The sequence below is a fragment of the Lytechinus variegatus genome, chromosome 7 (genome assembly GCF_018143015.1).
Source record: "Lytechinus variegatus isolate NC3 chromosome 7, Lvar_3.0, whole genome shotgun sequence".
Classification (NCBI taxonomy): Eukaryota; Metazoa; Echinodermata; class Echinoidea; order Temnopleuroida; family Toxopneustidae; genus Lytechinus; species Lytechinus variegatus.
In genome coordinates this window covers 4,527,233-4,549,258 of record NC_054746.1, presented here as the reverse complement: position 1 = coordinate 4,549,258, position 22,026 = coordinate 4,527,233, and the positions used below count along the sequence as shown (strand labels likewise).

At 36.1% G+C, this 22,026-nt stretch overlaps 1 protein-coding gene across 7 annotated transcripts in view; it reads right to left on the bottom strand.

The window, feature by feature from the left end:
* LOC121418257 (serine/threonine-protein phosphatase 4 regulatory subunit 4-like) overlaps nucleotides 1-22,026 on the bottom strand; it is a 67,128-nt gene that overhangs the window by 9,272 nt on the left and 35,830 nt on the right. For 6 of the 7 annotated variants that reach the window (XM_041612015.1, XM_041612012.1, XM_041612017.1 and 3 more), the window contains 11 exons: nucleotides 17,442-17,519; nucleotides 16,256-16,375; nucleotides 14,608-14,685; nucleotides 13,977-14,069; nucleotides 8,147-8,329; nucleotides 7,411-7,516; nucleotides 5,338-5,485; nucleotides 4,396-4,540; nucleotides 3,388-3,429; nucleotides 2,250-2,490; nucleotides 670-999 (listed from right to left, as the gene is read on the bottom strand). In XM_041612015.1, coding sequence (XP_041467949.1) covers nucleotides 670-999; nucleotides 2,250-2,490; nucleotides 3,388-3,429; nucleotides 4,396-4,540; nucleotides 5,338-5,485; nucleotides 7,411-7,516; nucleotides 8,147-8,329; nucleotides 13,977-14,069; nucleotides 14,608-14,685; nucleotides 16,256-16,375; nucleotides 17,442-17,519 — 1,564 coding nt within the window. The remainder of the gene's footprint in view (nucleotides 1-669; nucleotides 1,000-2,249; nucleotides 2,491-3,387; nucleotides 3,430-4,395; nucleotides 4,541-5,337; nucleotides 5,486-7,410; nucleotides 7,517-8,146; nucleotides 8,330-13,976; nucleotides 14,070-14,607; nucleotides 14,686-16,255; nucleotides 16,376-17,441; nucleotides 17,520-22,026) is intronic. The other variant, XM_041612018.1, reaches the window with a different exon arrangement.

Below are 22,026 nucleotides of genomic sequence, written 5' to 3'. Positions count from 1 at the left end.
CAAACCTACGCTTCTCTATGGTGTACCTACACAAGAGTACACCACCCTGCGCTAGTCTAAAGAAATATCCAGACTTCATTTCATTATAGTTGCAATAAAAAAATTCCATAACGACGTCAAACGTGCAAGGAGCAATAATTTTTCATACCATCTAAGCATTCAGCCAACTTTGGCGTAGTCGGCATGCAAAACTATGTAGCTCTACACAGGCTCAGTGCAAAACCCTCTTTACATACTCCAGGGCGATTCCATGAGTATCGTACGGGACATTTTGAAAGCAATCTCTAGTTTCCTAGACAAATGCTTGAGCAATAAAATAGTCTTTTTTATCTATGATAAAGCTAAAGTGAGTATCATGTGAAAAACTAATAACCAACACAAAAAAAAATGATTATGGGTAAATTATAGGTGAAAGTGTTGTGTGTCATACGGGACGCAGAAATGTCCCGTACGACACGCAACATTTTAAGCTCTAATTCACCTATGGACAACATATTTTTTGTTGGATGTCAGTTTTTTGCATGTCTACCCAGTAGTACTTTAATATTACCACAAAGCAAATTGAAGTTCTTTGTTCGTTTGGACAGCAGGTTGAAAAATGTTGTGAAAATGGCTGATTATTCGGGGATGGAATCGCCCTCCAGAGAGTTTAATTAAAATGCTTCATACCTCTCATGGCAGTGTTCATTGGAGGGCCCTGTGGAGGGGAAGTCTTCCTGGAAGACGATGTTGGTGCATTATGTTTCCCACCAGGGGGACCATTAGTCACCGAACTCTTTGCTGACGACGAGGCAATATTTTTGCCGGTGGGGGTACCATTAGACACTGAACTCTTTGCTGACGACGAAGCAATATTTTTTCCCGTGTGGGGACCATTCGAGACTGAGCTTTTGGTGGATGATGACGAGGCAATATTTTTGCCGGTTTGGGGGCCGTTAGTCAGAGAGCTCTTGCTCCCTGACGGTGTACTAATGTGTTTGTGGCTGGTGCTTTTAGACACTGCAAACAGAAAGAGATATATAGTGGAAAGAAGGATAGAAACAAAGCAAGCACAGCAAACTCATGCAGTGGTTAAAATTAGGAGATTAGAGTCTCAAATATAGAATGTGCCTCTGCATCAAAAATCAGGATGTCTTGGGTCTCATCTCACAAAAAAAAATGCAACAAAATTACGAAACATTTTAAAAGCCAAGATAAATGTTTTTTTACTGGCTGATGTCAAGATTTCATATAAAAATTTGCATTTTTTTAATACTTTTTTTTAAAATGAAACCTTGGAATGAATGACTCATAAAAACTTCAAAGCTTGTAAATGCCATTCCTGTGATAGTTTTAAAGCATGACATTGCAATTTGAACGTTAAAGAACAATCAAATGAGCTTTAAAAGAAATATTAATCAAAATTAAGTTCCAAAAAGCAATATCAGCATAATTGTATTGTCTAGATTCTATGAAATGAGAAACTAACCTTTAAAAAAAAAAATCACAATCAAATAATCAAGCAAGTTGAATATTAAAATGAAAAGAAAAATATTGGAGAAGTACGAAGAAAATATATAAATAAATGCTTCAGATAACACCACTGCATTGAGCTAAAACCAAAGTGTCATGCACAGCTACCCTTTTCTAAATAACAAATCTATGTACCAAAATAATTTATATTATCTATTAAATGGTCATGCAAATTGAAACTATATAACTCCCATTGTGCATTCTAATAATATACAAAGTTTTGATATTGCTACAAAACTAATAAACTGTCTTATTTATGAGGTTTTATGAGATAATCTTTATGAATAAAATGCCCCACAAGCAAAACATGCATACCCAATCAGTGTGAAGAAGCTTAAAGGTGAAAACTTTACCTTCATAAAGGCAGATAATGATTAAACAGACACACAAACCAATAACATAAAGACTAATTTAAGCATCCCCTATACTCAATCACTGCTAAAACTGGCTCTGGAAGAAGGACAATGCCAATTCTCTCATTAGTATATTGAATTAAACCTACTCTCTATAAGCAATGCTTACTATTTGTTTGCCTGATATCAATTTTCTATCTAATTGTCTTTCTTGTGTAAGCATTTGTGTGTCCTCTTTTCTCTTCTACAGAACGAATAAAGAGCTACACGGAAGAGGAAATAAAATCAAGACCAAATAATATCATACACACACAATAAAAAGTTAAACAGATCACTCCAACTCAGAAAACTGTACAAAGGTTGCCCTTTGATCATTTGACAAACCTTTCCTTGAAGAAGTTGATGGAGCGGATGCTGGATTGGACTGACTGTGTGTGTGGACGTTCTTTTCTGTTTTGCTCTCTTTTTCTTTCTTCTTCTCTGCATGCCTGGCTGATCCTTTCTCTCTTGCTCCTTTCTCTATTCCTTCATCCATATTCCTTCTCTCAATCTCCAGCATGGAACGTTCTTCAGCCTCTTTCTTTCTGTCCTGCAGGTCGTCTTCGTAATACTGTGACATGTTCAGCTGGAAACATGATAGAAAATATAAAAAATAGCGACATCATAAGGTTGGAGGTCGAAATATTCAAATATAATTGAGAAATCTTGCTCAGTAATATTATTTCTATAATCCGCTCAATCTTATATCTGAAATTTTTAAATCGTGTGTAAATTTTTTTACGTAAATAGTGACATCTAGTAGATCTGAATCAGTTTATATTTCTGCTATCATTCTCTTTAATCAGTGTGCAAGGTTCTGATCAAGGCTTAGGCGTTGAAACCCTGCTTGGGAAAATTTCGGTGGTGTCCCACCACTACCAACAAGTGACAAGACATTTGCTCCTGCGACATTTGCTGCAATCTTAATATCTCAGAGGGCATAGGGTTATAGCAGGGGTGTGAGCGGTCACAAATAAAAAGATCTGAAAAAAGCTGAGGAGTGGTGAAAAAGTCTGAAATAGAACGAGCTCCCATTCTTTTTGTACAGAGGAGAGCCAAAAAAAGCTGAAATTAAGCTGAAAATCAAAACAAAAATCTGAAATCAGATAAAAATCTGAACTTTCACACCCCTGGATTATAGTTAGCATTGTACTAGATTTTGGGGGTTTAGAATAATGTAAAAATAATGATTATGGTTTATTTCGTTTTGGAGGTCAGATTTCATTTGGGTTTAATATGCATATTTTCCTTTGGAGCAGTTGTTGCCGGAGCAAATGTCATGGAATTCCAGAACCCACATTATCTAAAGCCTCTCGAAATAAATTACACACATAAAAAAAGGTCAAGTTCAATATTTTATCATACTAATGGTAACTGTCTGTTTTATAAATATTCTAGATGAAGTATTCACATTTAAGTACTTAAGTATAAGTATTCACATTAAAGTATTTAAGTATAAGTTGAGAAGGGGGAGTATACTTACTGAGTCTACATGAACTTGTATTCTGTCCAATTCAAAAACAGCCTGCATGAAAAGAAAAGAAAGTTAAGGATCTCTTTAAATAAAAGGTGAAACATCTCCATATTAACCATCCAGCATTCACAAGTCAGTCTGCTGATTTAGGCCCTAATGTCATCAATGTACTCTTCCGATAACAGAAAAGCTTTAAAATTTTTGAGAAATGACAGAATTAATTCTCACTGGGGGGTGGTTGCTTTGCATAAGTAAAGATTACAAAGAGATTTTCCTGCCTCGTTTCTTTGTTTCTTTTTAATTTCAATTACAATGGCTGGGTTTATTGACCTTAAATGACCTTTCAACTTTGCCATGTGACCTAAAACTCGCACAAGATGTTCAGTGACACTTGATTACTCTAATGTCGAAGTTTTAAGAATCAGATCCATAAACTTTCGAAGTTATGATGGCAATTCAAAAAATACCCCCAACTTGGCCAAAGTTCATTGACCTTAAATGACCTTTGGCCTGGGTCATGTGACTTGAAATTCGCACAGAATGTTTAGTAATACTTAAATACCCTTATGCCTATGGCAAAGTTTCATGAACTAGGTCCATATACTTTCAAAGTTATGATGAAATTTCAAAAGCTTAACCTTAGGTTAAGATTTTGTGCTCTAATATAAAGCAACTAAAATGCAAACTTTATTTTACAGACTCTCTATTGGATTCTAATAAAATGTAGCTTAGCAAAAAATTCAACATCACAATTATTTTCTTAATTTCTAATGTATTTCTACTTTTTGTCTTTATTGTGATTTTAATGGAAATCATCGGGAATTTATTCTGACCATAAATAAGATGAAATAATTGAGTTTAATCAGTAAAAGGAGAAATAAAGATACATTTATGAATTTTCGCTAAAATAACGATTTGCATTGGACTGAATTTGTACACGAATTCACGTTTTTGAGCAATTTAGGGTTGAGCAGAAAGGGCCACCCTGTTAAAATAGAATAAATAAATAATACTTACTTGTCTAATGGCCACATCTACATCTTTATCTTTCTCTGATGAGAGTAGTCTTCTAACGACCAACTCCAAGGCTTGAAGATTCTCTCTGTCCTCAGGTAGCTTCATCTGATGTTTGATCCGAGGAAGCAGAGAGCACATCTTTAACCTGACAAATCAAATCAATTCAAAGGATTGATCAAACTTGATCCAAAGATCATAACTAGACAACTAAATATAGGCCTACTCTTATTTTTTATAAACACTTATCTTGGAATCACTGAATTTTTTTCTAAATGTAAACCATAGTTGTTGAGATATAAGATCCATCGATGGCTCCATGGAATTCTCTACATACCTAGCATTAGGAACAGGATCTACTGTGAGATCCATCAATGGCTCCATGAAATTCTCCTTAAAGCCCTGTTACATACCTAACATTAGGAACATGACCTGCTATGAGATCCATCTATGGCTTCATGAAATTCTCCTTGAAGCCCTGTTACATAACTAATATTAGGAACAGGATCCGCTATGAGATCCATCAATGGCTCCATGAAATTCTCCTTGAAGCCCTGTTACATACCTAATATTAGGAACAGGATCCGCTATGAGATCCATCAATGGCTCCATGAAATTCTCCTTGAAGCCCTGTTACATACCTAATATTAGGAACAGGATCCACTATGAGATCCATCAATGGCTCCATTAAATACTCCTTGAAACCCCGTTACATACCTAACATTAGGAACAGGATCCGCTATGGGATCCATCAATGGCTCCATGAAATACTCCTTGAAGCCCTGTGACATACCTGATATTAGGAACAGGATCCGCTATGGGATCCATCAATGGCTCCATGAAATTCTCCTTGAAGCCCCGTTACATACCTAATATTAGGAACAGGATCCGCTATGGGATCCATCAATGGCTCCATGAAATTCTCCTTGAAGCCCTGTTACATACCTGATATTAGGAACAGGATCCGCTGTGAGATCCATCAATGGCTCCATGAAATTCTCCTTGAAGAATGATTTAGAGAACATCTCCATGACTATGACACATATGTCAATGTATAACCTCCTATAGCGACTACTTTTACTCCTACAGCACTCTATAAAACAAGAAAGAGAAATATAAATACAGATATATTAACATTTAGTGAACACTGACAACTTTCTTCAGTTGACTGTGCAACAATAATAACAAATAATAATAGCCAATTTTTATAAAGCGCTTTTCCCAGAATGGCCCAAAGCATATTATTACCCCGGTCATTGGATTCATTTCAATCAAGCTCGAAAAGTGCACAATTTTCACTCCCTGGGGAGCATTCCTTGCATTTGTCGCAGCCACATAATGGCGCTGGCAAAATCAAACATACAATATCTTTTGCATTCTACGGGGTACCCATTTAGCACCTGGGTCGAGAGTGGCAAAGTTTGGATCAACGCCTTGCCAAAGGACGCTAGACAGCGGTGGGATTCGAACACACGACCCTCTGTTTACAAGGCGAGAGTCAGAACCACTACACCATGGCTCTTCGAACAGGAGAGGGAAAGAGAGAGAAAAAAAAATCTATTTACAAGCAATATTTAATGCATTTAGCAGATATTTTAATGTCCATATTACCATGAAGTATTCCCTACTTGTGCATATGAATGACTATGAAAATATTGTTGTATCTACATTCATTCAAATCTAAAATAAAATATTTTATCTTTTTATAGAAGACTGACAAAGTACACAATGCACAGGGAAATTACGGGTCATTTTTTATGGAGGTTCTTGTGGAAATAAAATTATATCATATTGACTGGCCTTAAAGGAACATCGAATATGTTGCCCACAACGGAATCATACTGGCCCGAGCATTTAAGCGAGGGCAATATGAATCTTTTAAGGGCAATATATTAGATGTTTCCCGTAAGAAGACCAAGTCAATATTATCACTATTACCTGGAGTTGAATGTGTAATTCAAGGTATAATTTGGAATAATTCATGTCTCTTTGCCTACCACTAGTTCTATTTTCAGGCTATTCACGAATTTGGCAAATTAAACCTTGCTAAGCAGTTGTGACGTAAATTATTACCGCGCAGTTGCGCATCATGCATGGCGCGCACATACAGTTAACGCATAAAAATCTTATGCTTGGATCTGATCAGCCACTGGTCGCAACCCTCATTATCTAAAAAGCATTGGTTCCAACCAGATTTCGCAAATACTGAAATTAGCGATCAAAATCAACTCCTACTACGCAAGTGCACTAGCAGAAATATGGCTAATATTGCCCTCTGTTTTTGTACACTATTCCCATGAGAAAAGCACTGGGAGGGCAATATGGCAAATGTTTACCCCGTTAGTCTTGTAGCAAGCAAAATATGCCATTTACATATATCTATATCTGCTAAAATGCCTTGTATAGGTAGTAATCATACATATACCATGAATATGAACTACAGGGCTAAAAAATTTAATATTTTAGGGCAAGACCACTTTTGTATGAATCGAGTATCATATTTGAGTAATACCCTTTTTACACAGGATTTTCTTAGCCCCGGACTATCGCTAACCCGTACTATTTTTTTTCCTTTTCACACATGCCAAATTGTTATTGCTAACCCCGGATAAGGAATGCTTGCTTTTCACACACGAAACTCGCTAACCCCGGACTAGTGGTTTTTGTCGATCATTCGTAGTACAAGTACTTCACTCGTACACTTTTTACGCACGCTAAAATTTAGCTCCACCTATAGTACGGGGTTAAGCTTAGCCCACTTTCGTTTTACACTAGCGATCTTAACCCCGTACTATCGCTCTTAGCACCGCAATTGCTGGGATAACCCTGCTTTTTTGCAGGGCCAAATAATCCCGAACTAAAGGTGGGATTAGCCCACTTTGCAAAAATGCTGTGTAAAAAGAAAGTGGGCTAAGCTTAACCCCGTACTATAGGTGGGGCTAAATGGCAATTTAGCCCCACCTATAGTACGGGGTTAAGGAAATTTTAGCCTGTGTAAAAAGGGTATAAGTTACTTACCGTGGATAAGCTTAGCTACCATGTCTTGTCTATGATCTAACTTCCTACAGTTTCTCATTAGAACACACAATGTCCTGGCTGCTGCATGCTGAATCGGCAATGCTCTCTGAAATCAAAACAAAGCACACATTCAAGATTCATTATTTTATATAATCGAACAAATTAATCTTCAATAAAAATATATTGTCCAGATATTCATGCAAATCTAAACAAGGAAGAAAAAACAAAAACAAACAGGAACTGTTGTGCCTGATATCAATCTGGGTTTAATGTCAAATATATTAAAGGATTTTTATAATCATGTTTCATATTTGTGAATTTTGCGCAGGTGGGAAGGATATACTTATGAAGTGTAATTCATACTAATCAAATTTGTAAGTTGCTACTTGCGGTAAAAAGGACTGAACTTGTGGTGAGCCAATTTTAAACAAATAATTGAAAGAGTAAAAGAATATCCTTCAATGACAACACAACATACTTACTTCAATAATTCACTTCCATGCCCCCCCCCCCCCCCCAAAAAAAAAAAACCAAAAAAAATAGATAAATAAATCAAAGACAAACAAAATACACTGTACATGAATAAAAAAAATAAATAAAAAAAATAAATAAAAAATTCTACATTCTTGAGGACATAACTGATTTGAAAGTCCTCATAATTAAAATTTTAACCTCAATTAAATCATTTCTTATAATAATTTGAGGCTTGTTTTTTTTTGTTCTTTTTTTAACTCACATGACTAGTGACATGCTTGAAGAAAAGAGGAATAAACTTGGAATGGATCTGATCGCTTGTTAAGCACTTGGGAAGACAGGCAAGTTTCTCTAGAATATCAACATGGAGTCTCCAATTCCTTGAGTTGGATGCTCTACTCTCTGCAGCCAAGATGGCTGGTATCAAATCACCAACACCATATACCTGGTAGCATCAAGAAAATAACAAGAATTAAAATGCAGGCAATAACTTAAATATCCATATATCTACCATATAAAATTGGGTAAATTCACCTTGAATTTCAAATCAACTTTTTGTAATAGGTATCAACAAATTGCGAATAATTTATCATTAAATGACTAGTACATTTTCATGTTGCTGTTGCAAATACTCTACTAATTCAGCATTTTTGTATCACGACAGGCAAAACTCACAGTGGTGGTTTGAAATTTGTTGATTAAAATCATGGTTTATGCAAGAATATTGAAGAAGCATCTAATAATGAGTCAATGAATGAACGCTTTTGCATTAAAATCACGCCTGTCACCAAGGATACTCTCTACTGCATTTACTTAGCACGCTGTGATAAAAGTGTGCATTAATTATTGGACGCTCCCTAAAATATGCACTAATAAGAGAAATAAATACATTAAATTGCTTCAAACCACAGTTCCCAAACTTTTGTGAATTTGGGTCAATAGGTCTGCACTTCCATAACAAAGCTAAGATAAGACTAAAATATCACATTCAAAAGGGGGGCAACTGAAATAAAAAATAAACTGAATATGAATATTTCACAATTTCACAATTACTTATAAACACATAAAAAGAAATGTTTCAAAAGACACTGCATTATGAAATTAACATCACTTGGTTAATCAAGGCATACAAATACTTGCAATATTCATATTTCATACAGTTAAATATTCACATCGTCCAATATGTTGAATAGAATCATCAAAACAATTAAACCTTACATTTCTTAAGGTCTGCAAATGTTTCGGTTTCAAGATTAGAAAAGTCACTAATCTTTACCAATACCTCCTGAATATAATTTATACTAAAATAGTATTTTAATGACATGAAGATTAAAGGAAATAACACATTTGAACAATAAGTTGTGGTATATATTGCCTGCATTAGATCAAACTGCAAGAGTTGCAGATCAGGATGATATGAATCCAATAAATGGGTCAAAACTAATTAAAGAAAGTTTTAAATGATTATCACTATTACAATTACATCTTACACAGATTTAAGCAATCTCACCATTCTAAACGTGGATCATATCTTGAATTTTCAGCAAATTACATGTACAAACAAAATGGTTTAATATCAACAAAAAATATGCAGATATTGATAAGGCAACTAATCAAAATAAGTGTTCCAGTAAAAAGTGAAATACAACCACTGAAGCTTTTTTTTTTTATGTCATATCATCCACAACATATGGAGGTGCCGTGGCCAAGTGGTCTAAGGTGCCTGGCTGTATATGGAAAGTTTGGGATTTGATCTCCGGCCTCGGCACCCATGACCCTGAGCAAGGCATTTAAGGACATTCAACAGTTATGTTGTATACATCATTATTTGCGCATATTTTGCACATTATCTGCAGATCTGATGGGTTATTTTTGTGAAGCTACTAAACCGGAATTATTCCATGAACCATTTTTATAAATACCTCTACAATTTCAAACTACTTTTACTCTGCAGTGCTGCAAAGTATGACGAATATGACCCCAAGTTTGAATAAATGGTATAGTGATCTGGAATTTTTCCTCACATAGATGCAAAGCATTTGGCGCAATTTTTGTGTTTTAAAAGGAACATTTGCTCTATATATATTACGAATTTTGATGAAATTCCCATGGATTTTGATTGAGTAATAGAGGTTTTAAACTCATTACAGTGATCTCGTAAGGGCTAAAAATGCCAAATTCTTTTGATGAATGCGCAATTCTTTAGAACATCCATTTGGGTGAAGCTCTATAGCAAAAAATCAAGCACATGGACCCATGTTAATTTTGCATATTTGGAATATTCAAGTGCTAAAGTATCTATGTGCAAAGTTTGGTAAAAATGACATGGATTTCACTTTAACTGTTGCACATCCTTAATTGACAATGCTCTTTTATCCTGCATTCAAATAAATGGAAATGCTATATGCATTATTGGTAACTCGGTGTGCATTTGTTTTTTAAAAACAAAATTTAAAAAAGAAATAAATAAAGATAAAAAAAAAATTGAAAGAAAAAAAATAAATTTCGGGTTATAAACCTTAATATAATACAATAATGAAATGGAAAAAAAGACAATTACTTTCAGGGGATCTTTACCAAACTTAAAAGGCTATACTATGAAAGGAAGAATGGATCTGCTCAGATAAATGTCAATGACAGCTGCAACATGTATGCATGATATGTAGCCTGCAAAACACCATTAGTCCATTACCACTCGTTAAGAAATGAGGCATCAATGTGGATGCAAATTATCCAATAAAAATTACATCTCAGATGTGATGATCTCACAAATTACGCACCAACAAGGTGAAATGGAATTGCTTGGGACAGATGCCCTCAAGCAATTGCATGAAGAGTTTTTCCTTTCTTTCACTTTGACTGTGGAGTACAGAACAGTTTCAGTTTGGGTGCTGGTTTTTCTGTAAATTTCGACCCGAGGACTTCAGTTATGTCTAACAAAAGATAATTTATGGACTGGCATAGCATCGAATCTGTATCTCAATTGGAATTGATTTTCTCCTTCTTTGGAAGCCCCAATTAAATGGCAGCCAAAAGTTACAGTGCTCTAAAGTTGAATTCATATAAAAAAAACAACCAACTTTTCTATCTCTTTCTTTAAAGTTTCCTGCTCCATAGCTGCTTCCCTCTCATATGATTCTAATGGGGTGTTGCAAGAAACTTGCGATCAATTGCAAGTCTATTTTTGGTCCCTAAATCAATGATATCTCTTGTAGTTTATTTTTAATTAGTGATTGATTACTCATCTGCTCCTTGAAACAAGAAGTTTAATCTGATTTGCTACAGCTAACATTGATCTGTCAGTTGGAAAATTGCAACAGAATATTTGCAACTGATCGCAAATATTTTCTTGCAACACCCCCTTAGCCTGTAAACAAAACGGGCAGCCCTGTCTACGTCCATTATAATGCAACTGCTTTCAGCACATCCCATGTACACTTTACACTGGGAAATGAAAACACCTCAAGACATATGATGGTGGGCCCCATGTCTGTGCACCTAACAATTTGAGTTAAGATTTAACATGAACTTCTTCTTATTTCACAAAATCCCTTGGATAATAGTGTTCCTTATATTATTAAAAGTAAGTGTACCAAATTTCTCATTAAAAAATGAAAGGAAATATAGGATTTTCTTGAAAAAACCTCGGGCAGTCATTTTCAGATTGAAAAAAAAATGGTACCCCATGTCTGCGCACTCATTCACTTTGCACACGATTCGGGGATTTTGATGAAAAAGGCTGTATTTTGAGGCCGTCACATGAAATGCCCTGAATTCATTATTTTTCCACCATTTTGAGTCGGATTTTTCTATGAATACCTGTCGATGTAGTGCATGTAAAGTTCGTGCTCGTTGCGTATCTTCTGTAACTAAAATCGTGCAGATACGCGGGTGCGCAGACTTGGGAGACCGCGCAGACATGGGGGAACTGACCATACCATTCCCAATGAAAATGAAGCAGGAGTATGGGATGCCGCTTGTTCTACATGCATGCTACATCTACCATGCTGATCACTACATACTGTATAACTATATATCTTACCCTGCGATAGGAAAAGAGACCTATCGTTACCATCTATTAAAAGAAGGTGAGAAAAGTAGCAGGATAGTCACATAGGAATTCTCAATATTCCAAACACATCTTTATTATTTGTTTTGGCGTCACCTGTGCCGGATATAACTGACTGGGGAGAGTGCAGGTGGACCACTACACCGCGGTTTCCCCCTACTCTTATACGAATAGTGCAGTGGGTTCTTAACGTGCAAAGGTGGTGACTCTCCTCTACACGGGGCCTCTATTTAATGTCCTTACCTATAAATAACAAGGCTCTGTAACTTTAAAGCTTAAAAATTGATAATGGGGCTAGTCTTTTCAATTGATCATCGGGAATAATTAATGCACTCAATTGTAGAAATAACTCCTAAGATCAATTGCATAGCTTTATGTAACAGAACCCTAGACTACATAACCTCATATACAGAGAGGATAGGATGGGGATATGGTGCACATTAATGATATACTGATATTTTGTGACCTGCCTTGAAAATTTAATCAAAACACTCTTGACAATATACGTGCAGTTTTAGTTCATATAGAGAAAATATATTAAATGCATTGTCATAAAAACATATATCTACAATCATCAGAAAAAACAAGTTTCATGAAATACACCTTGAATGTAATTTTAATGGCTTAATAAAAAAAATATATTGGAGTTTAAATTAGTTTACAATAGTAAAGATAAGGGCTGGGACTAAAACCCGGGTACCCGGGTCCCGCCCGGAAGCCTCGGGTACCCGGGTAGAAAAATCAATACCCGATACCCGAAAATTGCTCACCAGTATAACGTACATTTGATTTGTATTGCGTAGTGTAAGACATGATTGTAAACTCATCACAAAAGTACACAAGTCTCATTTTGAATCTCACCAATTACCCTCGAAATGAACTAGTTTTTTCAAGTGATGATGTGACTGAGATCGTTCAATCGTCGCCATGTTTCTTTTGCAGCGCAGTGACGTCATCCAGCCACTGCGACGCAAGCCAATTTATGAATGAAAATATAGTAAGCATGCGCATTGCAAGCCCAGCCCCACGCAGTATTCCGTCAAAACAAGTCTGCAATACTCTGTCACCTCGTACCAAAATCGACCTAGAATTCCACTTTCCTTTATTTCATATGAATTATGAAAGGTATTCTCAGAGGATCTGTTTTCTCACCGATACCACGCAGGTAAGCAAATTTTATTACTTCTTGCTTTTCCGTCAAAATCTTACGAAGTAGCGTCGATGTTGCATCGTGTTTGTGAGTTTGTAGAATCTATCGCTACGTGAACAAAGTCAATTGATTTCCGGGTTTCGGAGCATACGAGGCGCCAGCCAATCACGTTCTTGATACCATTTTCAGTTCATCATAAACCGAAAATGGTAACACGATCATGATTGGCTGGCGCATTTGACGCTCCGAAACCCGGAAATCAATTGACTTTGTTCACGTAGCGATAGATTCTACAAACTCACAAACACGATGTAATATCGACGCTACTTCGTAAGATTTTGACGGAAAAGCAAGAAGTAATAAATATTTGCTTACCTGTGCGGTATCGGTGAGAAAACAGATCCTCTGAGAATACCTTTCATAATTCATATGAAATAAAGAAAAGTGGAATTGTAGGTTGATTTTGGTACGAGGTGACAGAGTATTGCAGACTTGTTTCGATGGAATACTGCGTGGCGCACGGGAGGCTTGCAATGCGCATGCTTACTTTATTTTCATTCATAAATTGGCCTGCGTCGCATTGGCTTGATGACGTCACCAATGGGGTTTTTCCACCAGTCATATTTCGAGCGACATGATTTTCGGGTACCCGGGTACCCGCCCGAAAATTACCACGGGTACCCGAAGAGAAAAAAACCCGAAAGTCCCAGGCCTAGTAAAGATTTCTATGGGCCGACTGCAGACCAATATGTAAATCCTATTTACATTATAATATGAATGGGGGAGTTTCTAAGGCTGTGTAAATTGTCAATAACATCATTTCTTGTTACAATGCATACAAAAATTGCAGTGAGAGGGAAGTCTTTTGCTTACCTTATTATCGAGATGATGACCACTACTGCTTAGTGCTCCTTTAGAGAATGTTACCAAAGTCTCAGGGAGGTGAGATGTAATACCCTGTAAAACCTGAAAACACCAAATACGAAATAACTTATCAAGGTTTCCAAGGCAGAGAATTAATCAATGTAGAGGCTTCAGAGAAGATCACTTTGCAAGACAAATTATATTCATCTTTATATAAATATGGGAACACTTATATGGAGAGTGTTGGCTTCAATAATATACCCCAATATACATTTATTGCTAAAGGAGGAGCTTATCCAGGTTACTGAAAAAATATCTGACATATATTCTAAAATCAACAAATAAACAATATGACTTGTGCAAGAAGATTAACATAAGCAAAAACAAATTAGAATAACTATAAAAAGAAATTCAAAAAAATTGAGAAATATTTTATAAATTTTCAACTAGGATAATCCTAACAGTGTTACAAGCAACTTAATGCTTACTTAACTGTGCAACTGGGGAAGAAGGGTTAATTCGCTCTTTCCTCTCCCTAGAATATAGTTGGTTCATGGCATGTAAATATATAGATGATTTTATAATCAAATTTATATTCAGTATATCAACACCCCCATGGTTGATAATAATACTACTATACCTGTAGATTTTCATCTTTGAGTAGACTAACCAGCTCTCCATGAATACAAGATACATTGTTTCCTAAGAGATGAGCCACCTGTAAATAAAAAAACACAAAAAAATAAATTGCTTTTTCAGGATAGAATATGAAGAAATCTTCTATTATGCCCCATTGAAAGATGTATTAGTGACGAACCTGAAAGAAAAATACCAGTCTCATCCACCGCACGACTCAACAAATCCAGTGGCCGCGAGCGCACATGCCTCGCCAAACTAGCCGGGCCTACCGGCCTGGTGCACAGTGGATTCCCGTTGGGCATATCACATGCACCAGCTTTTCGCTGCTCCTTATTTGTCTACCTTTAACACACAGAATTTAGTAGCAGCGAACGTAATGGAGTTACTACATACCAAAGTTAGCAGACGATACGTGTCCTTCCAATCCAATTTGATCAATTCAAAAAATCGTAATTTCGGGAGGATAAGGATGGTAATCGTAAGGGCGGGAGTTGGGATGAATTTTCGGGAGCCTCCCGATGAAATCGGGAGGGTTGGCATCTCTGTTATACTCGTCTAATTTCTGAAATCTTTTAAACATTTGTTCTTATATTTTCAAATATATATGTCTAAAATATAAAATCCTAACCTTTTTTTGCAACATTTAAATTGATTTGACCAACGATTGACCTTTGAAATTCACCTAGCAACCTGAAAGTCATTCATCAATTTGCTGATAGGCCTACTCGATGACTAAAAATTGAAAAAAAATAACAAGAATGCACAGCAAACTGCAATGCAGGCGATACCAAGAAAATTATTCTGATGATAGACAGTGCTTCCCAGAAAAAAAGGAAACCAGAATTGCCGCTTTTTTTTCTAACGTTTGCAAGTGATACATGTTTTTTTTAATTTTCGTCATAAATTTATGATTTTTTTTTAATTTTGATTCCAAATACAATAGGCCTATGAAAGGCTCACACATTGATGAGCACAGCCCATTTAAAATTTCGTCAAAACCAAGTTGCACAAAAAGTTAAGTAAAGATTTGTTGAGTAAAGTCACTGACATGGCATAAAAAAAGGGATGCTAGCATTTCCCTTGGATATATTGTAAGTTTCTTTCACTAACGTCGGAATGAGAGTAGACTGAATTGTGTTTCTGTGCAAATTATTTTGAAATGCCTCGGTGTTAAACGCATGTAATCTGTCACGTGTGAACGATTCACTAAGTACTTTGTCCCACATCTCTCCATTAGGGTACAATGTTCCATCAAAACATATTCAATGCCTGTGATATTAATCTCTCAAATTGTGTTTCCTTGTTTTCCTAGACACACGGTAGGTCTATGATAATAATAATAATAGGCATTTTTATAGCACCATCTATCTAGAAATATTCTATTCAGAGGCGCATTATTTATAATTATTATTACCCCGGCTTTTAGCTCGATCTGCCTTTCAGCGCTCATGCATTCAAGGAATTAATCCTGTCAGGTACCCATTCACCTCACCTGGGTTGAGTGCAGCACAATGTAGATAAATTTCTTGCTGAAAGAAATTACGCCATGGCTGGGATTCGAACCCACGACCCTCTGTTTCAAAGTCAGAAGACTAATCCACTGGGCCACGACTCTCCACGTATTATTCATATTGATTAGTATTACTTACTTCATGAAAACCACATGCTAGAGTAGCCCTGACTTGAGGCTGAGGATCATCACAGAGACTGGCAAAGGTTCCATGGAGTTCAGCTTTAAACTTACGTGCACCGGCAAATAGCACCATACACTATCAAAGGATCAGACAGATGTAAATCAAAACAAGTAGTAATATAATATTTCATCAACAAGTAGATACATATTAACTTATTTGTTCTCTCAATGAGTTCAGCTTTAAACTTACGTGCACCAGCAAATAGCACCATACACTATCAAAGGATCAGACAGATGTAAATCAAAACAAGTAGAAGTATAATATTTCATTAACAGTAGATACCTTTTAACTTACTTTGTTTGTTCTCTCAATGATTTGACAGTGTATTATGTTATTTCTATTCTGTCATTTGTTCATGTGTATTTGGACTTTCCTGAAGTGCCATGAGCAAGAAAAGGCCTATGCAGTATAGTAGCCACTCTAATTTATTTCTTTTTTTATTTATTAAATTGTCAATATAATTACTATGAAGACATATATGATCTGCTCTGGCATATAGAGATCTAGAAGGTAACAACATACCCAACGAACAACATCTTGAACTATTGAAAGACAAAGTCAAGAAAAACAACCTCCATAAAACTCAATACTTTTCATTCTACCAGGACACAATAGAAAGGGCAATTAGGAATTATTTTTGTTAAATATATCAAAAAAGCACTCAGTCCATGACAAGACCCTGTTGCATACCATCATGGTAACTTACATAAAATCCTTGATTGGATGAAGCATACCGTTGCCATGGTAATTACAATTAGAAGGCAAAAGTTTCATAATAGTAACTTTACACAAAGAGGCCAATGTGATGTTTTATGCAATCCACATTACCTTGTTAAACTTTAGCGGTTATTTTTTATTTTTTTTTAAAGAAAACGAGTGCACACCTTGTTACTAGTACTGCATATAGCATTTCCATTTATTTGAAAGCAGGATAAAAGAGCAATGTAGATTAAATGCCTTGCTCACGGGCATAAGTGCCGCGGCCGGGGATCGAACCCCGGACTTTCCATGTATAGCCAGGCGCCTTAGACCACTCGGCCACGGCACCTCCACTTTAGTGGTTATCATATCAAAGAATCTACACCAATAAACAGATACAAAGGGTGGTGTATATGATTAATATCATACTCATCCTACTTACAGGGAAGTTATATGCAGAATATTGCCTGCATTCTGTCAGCCTGTGTTCCTCTCTGTACATGGACAGCATTGGTGAATTCTGTGGGATTGGAAACAATGCTTGTTTTTATTCTTCATCACGCATTTCATACTTCTCCCAAGCAGGGGAAAAATGCATGGGGGGCTGAGGGCACTTTAGCCCCCAAATATCCAAAATGGTCCTGTAAATTACTATTGGGTCCAAATCAAAAGATCATTTACAATAATCAGAAACATCAAAAAGAGCCCCAGTCTCAATTTTTTTCCAATAGTCCCATCCCCTTCAGTGTTGGACCAACTACAATTATACAGTGTCATTTAGTGATTAAAAAATCAAATCAGGAATAATGCTAATGTGAACACCTCCCCCCCCCCCCTCCATCATTAAAATCACTTACACTTTTTTCTTTTTCCTTCGTTCAAACTCTCATAAACAGTATGTCACGCAAATGTCCAAAGTGAACACTGAAGTATGCTTTTTGGGGTCATGATACATAGAGGATGTTCTCACTATGCTCCTAAAACTAGTATACTGGAAACTAGTTTAGTGGAAACTAGTTTAACGTGTAGTGAGAACGGTCGAAGCGGTCTTGGAAGCGATCTTCTAAACCAGTTTGGAAACCACCTAGCGATGTAGTTTTCAAGATCGCTTTGCCTCGTTAAACTGGTTTTAGCGTAAGTGAGGACACAACCATTCTTCGGGAAGCAATCTTCGCACATTTTTTGAGCGCGCTACTCCACACGACAGGTGAAGAATGACCATGCTGCAGTTTCGAATTTCGCGCGAAACGTGTCGGTGTCACCCCACTGAGAGTGTTTCCATAGCAACAAGAGCGCTTTACGTGAAGTGATTTTGAAAACCACTTTCGTGTGATCAAGTGGGAACGCTAGCAAAGCGATCTTCCAAACTGGTTTCCTGAATTGGCTTCCAGTAAACTAGTTTTAGAAAGCGTAATGAGAACGGCCTCTTATAAACAGCATGATACATTGTAAACAGGAGAATACAGATAACACAGATTATATTATGTGTATAGTGTGATTTGTTAAGTTGTTAAATGTTAAATCACTCTAAAAATGTATAACATAGAGGAAGGAGATCATGAAGAATAGGCAAAAGAATGAGTTGTTCTTAAGTTAGAAATAAAATCAGTATTGCCAGGCTCTTGTATAATACAGATCTATCAATGTATTTAACCTTATACCACCATAAGGTTCCTTATCCATTCCTGACATTAGTGATCAAGGCTTTTCACCTATCTTTGATCATCACTTATCAGTTCAATTATTTAATTCATGCATTTTATATGTTGTCATCGCTGCTTCTCTTCCTTTTCTCTTTCAGTATCCTATTTCCTATACCCTTTCTTTCTACAAAGGGCCGTGTGCACCATACCGAGTTTTCAAATTAGCGTGCTATATCTGATCCGGCGAATTATCTCGATCTGAACAATCTCGAGATTATTTGTAATGGAGACGCAATTATCGCGCTAGTTCGTGGGATTAATCTCGAGATTGCAATCCCAAGTCAACTTGGGATTATTTACAAAATAGCGCATTATTTTACAAATTATCGCGCTAATACACAGGTGCAGACGCACTCCGGATTATTTATTCATGGCGTCAGACCATAATGCATTGATGCCTCGCTAGAGCAGGAATCACCCTTCTTGCGATGGTGGAGATGGGGTTTCTTGAATCTCGAGATTAATCGCGAAGAGGGCTGATAGGGCTAAAATCTCGAGATTGAGCAAACTTGGGATGGTGCAGCACCGCCTAAAGATGCTCTAAACCGAGTTGTGTACAGAGGGATCCATCTATATTAGGATGGATCTATAAAGACATATCCTTTCAAAATTATCAAAAAGATTTTGATTTACAGTACTTCTTGGCTGTATAGGTCCATTTATGCACCACTTTTTAACCCTAAAATCATTACAGATGCACTTTAGTCAAAAGTAAAAGTAAACATGTTTCAAAACACAAACATGAAACTAGGAAGGGGTGTTTGGACAAAAAAGTTTCTGCAGAACCTCTTTCGCAAAATGTCAAATAAAAACATACTCTATTCAAACTACTGGAAACAAAATGATTATTACATCATGCAAATAATAATGTAAGAGTATTCTTCGCTTTCACTTTACACAGTAGCCATACACATGTATAGGAAATCAATGTTGTGTATCTCTTGCAATATTGGAACCTGCGTTGAAATTGACCTGTAATTTATGGGTCAAACTAAAACCCCTTTCATAAACCCAATTACTATGAATTAGGCGGCTAATAGCAGCATAATTTGGTCGTAAAATTGGAGGACAAGAGTTATCCGCATTACTCTGATGCTGCTATTATCCGCATAATAGCGGTATCGGGATAAGATTTTGAGTTTATGAACGCATTTCCAAATAATGCGGATAATTGCCATGGTGCGGTCACAAGGTCACCCTTTTCCAACACAACCGCATCGGAGGGGGCGTGTCCAGTTGTCATGGCGATTATCTGCCTTTTTCAGGACGGGCGCTCGTAAAAATAATGCGGCTTATTTTCGGAGTTTATGAACGCAATTTTTATTGAATTATCCGCATTACTCTTAGGCGGCTAATTGGAGGATAGGTTTATGAAAAGGGTATATGAGGCTCATTGGCTAGGACTGAAGTGAGAAACAGTGTTGGAGAGAGGATTTATAAACTAAACTGCTTCTGCAGTTACCATGATTATTTAAGGTTTGTGTTTTTTAATTATGATTCATGTTTGTGATTCCCATGTATGAGGTAGTATGAATGCAGCCCTAATCACCTTTATGTTTACAACTGCAGCTGAAATGCAGCATAACTGTAACTTAAAACTATAGCAGTAAATAAAATTAATGAATGAGATGATTAGAGTCCATCAGAGTAATTATCTGCTTTTCATAGAAAAAACATACTACTGCATAAATGATGGGCAAGTCATATAAAATATAAACTAACATCTTGAAAACATTGTTTCAAATGAAGTGTAAAATCATATGATCTAAAACATATCATAGTCTGAACTACAGGTTTATGTACGCATTAATAACAAATAAACTCCTTACCCTAAGAATGATCAGTATATATCACAAACTTTAATTTGTTTTTTATTGCTTGAATTATACAATATTTCATTGTTTTATTGATTTGAAAATAAGGACCAACTTGACTGAACCATATAGTATTAAACAATGCTAATTCCACATGTTCAGGGAGAAATTAATCTTATCACTGGACAATGAGAAAATTAGAATATTTCATATAATAAAATAGTGGACGACGTCATAGTCTCCTCATTTGCATATCAACCACGATGTGCATATAACTGTTTTGTGAAATTAAGCAAAACTTTAAAATGTCATAACTTTCTTATTTACAACCGATTTTGATGAAATTTTCAGTGTTATGCTTGTTAGATTTTTCTCTTTTTATTCAAATCAACTTTTTTGGGGGTGGACTTGTCCTTTAACAAAATACAATCATACTCTTTCATATCACCAAACAACCAGATTCAAGGATCCAGGGTCATCAAAAATACATTTACTTTCGAGTGGATTTTATAGCACAACTCCTCTGACAAGCCATTTTCCTAGTTGAAAGCAATTTCTCATAGCTACCTTCATATCATGTTGTAGAGTGATTTTAGATTTTAGAGAGATGCAATAAGGCAAAGTACAGAGGGTGGGTATTTAACTTCTCTCCCTTTGTGACATCACAGTTCAAACATTTGTGCCACATATTTTTTTTATATGGATGCCACAGGGACAGCAACACATATGTATAAAGCATGTGACACAAGTTGCATTACAGATCAAAAACTGTACCATACTAAGAATCACCCAAGTGTATCATAAGCACCTAACCTTGAAAGATTACACTAGTGACCTTGTGGTGTCAAATACCCTGGGAAGTATTTCACGAACAAAATAGTCTGAGATTTTCTCAGGCAACTTGTTATAAGCTAGTGAAATCATTGCATCTGATTGGTTCAGTGCAAAATCATCCATGAACATCACTATCTTGTTCCATGAAATACATCCCCTGTTATTGAACCCAACCTACATTGTAGCCTTTAATGGCAGCTCCAAGAACAATCATGCTGCAATATACCATGTATTTAAAGGTCAAGTCCACCACAGAAAAATGTTGATTTTAATCAATAGAGAAAAATCACAGATACATAACACTGAAAATTTCATCAGAATCGGATGTAAAATAAGAAAGTTAGGACAATTTAAAGTTTCACTTATTTTTCACAAAACAGTTACATGAACAACTCAGTGACATGCAAATGAGAGTCGATGATATCCCTCACCCACTATTTCTTTTTTGTTTTTTATTGTTTGAATTATACAATATTCCAATTTTTACAGATTCGACTATAAGGCCCAACTTGACTGAACCATATAATGTTAAGAGAATGGTAGTACATGTTCAGGGAGGAATAAACATTTGTTTCACAGGACAACGGGGAGAAAATTTGATACAATAAAATACATAAGAAATAGCGAGTGAATGTCATCATCCCCCCCCCCTCATTTGCATACTGCCTATGTGAAT